Raw genomic sequence first — 4,325 nt, 5'->3', positions numbered from 1 at the left:
CAAAAATTATACATGTAATATATATACTCACACAAATATATATCAATCTATATATATCAAATTATCATTGCATATAATTATACTTTTTTTTCTATAAGTGCCATTTTGACCAAGTGCCGTTTTGACTAAGTTTTGACCAAGTGCCGTTTTGCATAATCCAAGTGCCGTTTTCACTAGGTGCCGTTTTCACCAGGTACCGTTTGAACCATAATTCTTTTAAAAACATGGAGGAATAAATCAAGAAACAGCACACTTTTTTGTGCGCAATAAATATACAGTTTTCAATGGGTGGCACTGTAGCTCTCTGTTCTGTCAATATTAGTATTTTTTTGGAGAGCTACAGTTCTGCAGCTAAACCTGACCTAAACCTGAGTGTTTTGTTTTTTCCAGACACATATCCCAAAATCTATGGCCCCAAGAAGATAAACAGGTACATGTAATTACATTGTAAACCGATCAGTCATTTTAGATGTACAAAACAAATTTTGCTGTTACCAAACTCATTTACAGAGGTGATCAATTCATGTGTCCTGATTATTAAATTTCAGTATTCACTGACTGTATTAAAAATGTTCTCTTACAATTGTATTCTGAATGAGTGTGAATACTTAGCATATTGATTGACTGTGTAAGGACGTGCATGAAGTCATTTAGTGCCCTCTATATTCAAGCCACAATATGTATCGGTGTACTGCTATCATTACAAATATCACCATTTTCTTCTAACTTTTCAATATTTTGACACAGTTTCAGACTATTGTGAATATGTTACAATCTTTGCATTTTTAGGTCACCTGAGTAACTTGCTATCCGTTTTCGTCCGTCGTCGTGCGTCATGTGTTAACATTTGAACATTTTCAGCTTCTTCTCTGAAACCACTGAACCAATTTCAACCAAATTTAAAATACAGCATCTATGGGTGAAGGGGAACAAAAATTGTGAATTTTATGGTCCCCGCCCCCTTTGTGGGCCTGAGGGGTGGGGCCAAAACCACTAAATTCATGCATTCTTTAAAAATCTTCTTCTTTACTCCTGGACATCAAGCAGGCAAACTGTTGGCATGAATGTAATGAGCATTGAGTCCTCTACCAAAATTGTGAAATTCATGGCCCCAGGGTCAGGGGTTCTAGTGCTAGGGCGGGGCTATATAGAATATATAGTGAAAATGCATGCTTTCTTTTGAAAATCTTCTTCTCTGCTCCTGGGTATTAAATAAACTAACCAAGCACATAGTTATGATGAGCAAGAGTGCCTCTACCAAATTTTTGAATTTTATGACCCCAGGGTCAGGGGTCTTGGTGTTAGGGCGGGGCTCTATTGGTTATATAGTGAAAAATGCATTATTTTATTCTTTGAAAATCTTCTTCTCTACTTCTGGGTATTAAATGAACTTACCAAGCACATTGTTATGATGAGCAAGAATGCCTCTACCAAAATTGTGAATTTTATGACCTCAGGGTCAGGGGTTCTTAAGTGTTAGGGCGGGGCTCTATTGGTTATATAGTGAAAATGCATTTATTCTTTGAAAATCCTCTTCTCTACTTCTGGGTATTAAATAAACTAACTAATACATAGTTATGTTGATCAAGAGTGCCTTTTTCAAAATTGTGAATTTTGTGGCCCCAGGGTCAGGGGTTCTGGTGTTAGGGTGGGGCCCTATTTATTATATAGTGAAAATGCATTAATTCTTTGAAAATCTTCTTCTCTACTTCTGGGTATTAAATAAACTAACTAATACATAGTTATGTTGATCAAGAGTGCCTTTTTCAAAATTGTGAATTTTATGGCCCCAGGGTCAAGGGTTCTGGTGTTAGGGTGGGGCCCTATTTATTATATAGTGAAAATGCATTAATTCTTTGAAAATCTTCTTCTCTACTCCTGGGTATTGAATAAAGTAACCAAGCACATAGCTATGATGAGCAAGAGTACCTCTTCCAAAATTGTGAATTTTATGGTCCCAGGGTCAGGGGTTCTGGTGTTAGGGTGGGGCCCTATGATCATATAGTGAATATGCATTAATTCTTTGAAAATCGTTCCTTTGCTCCTGAATTTTATGCCAATGATCCAAGTATATATATATATGATGAAGAAAGGTGCATCTAACAAAAATGGTTATTTTTTATGCCCCCCCCCCCCCCCCCGGTCGGTATTGGGTGAGAGGGGGGGGGGTGTACAAAGTCTGAAAATAAATTAATGCTTTGAAATCTGCTCTTTGGTATTAATCAACCATTTTATGATAAAATTTGCAACATTTTGAAATATTTGGCCCCAGGATCAGTGGTTCCTTTGGGATAAGGTGTACAGCTGGTTATAAAAAGGAAGTGCATTTTCTCTTAATGTTACTCTGATCTTTCTCTGGGTATTAAGTAAATAGAGTAAGCATGCCAAGTCTTTAATTATGATAAGCAATGGCACTGCCTCTTTCAAAATTGTGAATTGCGAATGTCATGGCCTCTGGTTTAAAACACGAACCAAATTTAATTGTTTGAAAGTTGTTGCACAATACTCAGGTGACCTATAAGGCCCGTGGGCCTCTTGTATGAGTATCTTACTCGTGGCATTGTACATCTTCCATTTCTTTTTCAGGTCCCCAACAGCTTTGTTAGAAGCTCTGGAAGAAAGTGTTGGCCATGTATGTAATTAAATAAATACAGAAATATCAACCATTTTATATACATGTATTTCTCATTTTTTAAAGAAGTTTTATATCAAAATCTAATGATATTTAGTGACTTATGTTTGGCTACAAGACTAACTCTTAATTTTACATGTATCATGTGTATGTTTAACTTTTAAGGAATGTCGAAGTTATGGGAAGTTTTCCATTGATGACCCAGCCTGTTACCATCGCCAGTTTAATAAGGTACTTATATATAACTGACATGTGTAAAAGACATGAACTCTACGATGACCAAATTTGTTTGTAATAAACATTATATATAAACAGCAATGCAACATAGCTTAAAAGACATATACTTAAGGAATCACTGTCTAGTTTTGAGAGTATGCCAGGGCATGAACAATAGGGGGAAACATGGGATAATTTTCATAATGGGCACTATTGTTATTTCCCACTATTGCTGATGTCCCTGGCATACTTGTCAAAACTAGACAGTGATTCCTTATATTTCCATTTCATTGTGAAATAAATTGTTACATTTAGACTTTAAAAATGTAGACTAATCGATTTAAATTACACGAGGACTTCCATGCCAGTTTCAATAGTCCTCGCACACTGACGTCAAACACAAAGGCAGCCGCATGAGATTTACATGCATATTTGGCCTCTTTAGCATCAGACACAGAGACAGATGCACACGAGATTTGCATGCGTATTAGGCCTCCTTAGCTGCTGACCTATCGACCTGCCTAATTTACATTCTGGAAGGATTATCAAGAAATAAATTCCCCCAACTTTTAAACAGTTAACACAGAGAAAAAAAAATTAGAAATGGAAATATATATTTCATAAATATACATAGATGAATATTTTAAGGATATAGTATTTGTCAAAAATTTCTGTTTATAATAACTTCATCTTAGCATATTAAAAATGGAGCATAGTTGATTGAAGAACAAATAAAGTGGGACAAACATTACGTAATAATGATAAGTTGTGCACTCAAAAGAATGAGTGACTCCAATTGTTTACTATGTTTGAACCAAACTGTTTCTTATAATAGACATAATGAGAAGGACTTTCAATCAAAAATACTTAACTTGTGATTAACTATTTACATGTAATTAATGTTTATTATCATATGTATACTTAAAAAAATAGTGGGCTCATATTTTAGCCACTTTGGCATGGACAACAATGCACTAATGAACACCACTAATACTTCATTTGTGAATGCAATAAATGGTTTGTTTGTTTGTAGCACTAATCCATGAATGTGCCAACAACTCAATACCAAGTGATTGGGCTAAATTTTGAATACAACAATTAACAGCAGTACACATACAGTAATTTGATGTTATACTTTTCAGGCAGAAATGATGCTTTCTACAGCATCAGGGAGGAAAGCGGCCAGAATGATGATGAGTATGTACCCCCAGGTGTTTGAGGGGACACCTGCTCACATACCTGTGGAACCCCCAACTAAGGTGAGAATGTGTGTGGCACTGCCCAGGGGGCTCTGAGATTTAATGTTTGAAACTCACTGTAAAATAAGATAGACATGCAGGGCTGACTGCTAGTAAAAGTTGTTATCCCTGCCAAAAATTGAGAAGCCCGAGAAAATATTTGTCTTTTATGAATTCGTTTTAACAATAATGTGAATGGAGCCAAATCACCACATCTTCGATTCCAAACCTATACGCTG

At 35.8% G+C, this 4,325-nt stretch overlaps 1 protein-coding gene across 1 annotated transcript; it reads left to right on the top strand.

Annotated features, from left to right (window-relative positions):
* Nucleotides 1-284: 284 nt before the first annotated feature.
* On the top strand, nt 285-4,107 carry LOC134243355 (uncharacterized; the record flags this gene model as incomplete). The annotated part of the gene is made up of 4 exons (XM_062725613.1): nt 285-430; nt 2,587-2,632; nt 2,798-2,863; nt 3,991-4,107. Coding segments are annotated over exons 1-4 (375 nt in total), but the record flags the coding sequence as incomplete, so codon positions are not given.
* Between the last annotated feature and the right edge of the window lie 218 nt (nt 4,108-4,325).

The sequence above is a fragment of the Saccostrea cucullata genome, unplaced genomic scaffold, assembly GCF_032062105.1.
Source record: "Saccostrea cucullata isolate Sc308-1 unplaced genomic scaffold, CSIRO_AGI_Scuc_v1 ctg21740, whole genome shotgun sequence".
NCBI classification, from domain to species: domain Eukaryota; kingdom Metazoa; phylum Mollusca; class Bivalvia; order Ostreida; family Ostreidae; genus Saccostrea; species Saccostrea cuccullata.
The sequence above is the reverse complement of the archived record's forward strand: the minus strand, read 5'-3'. Positions and strand labels throughout refer to the sequence as shown.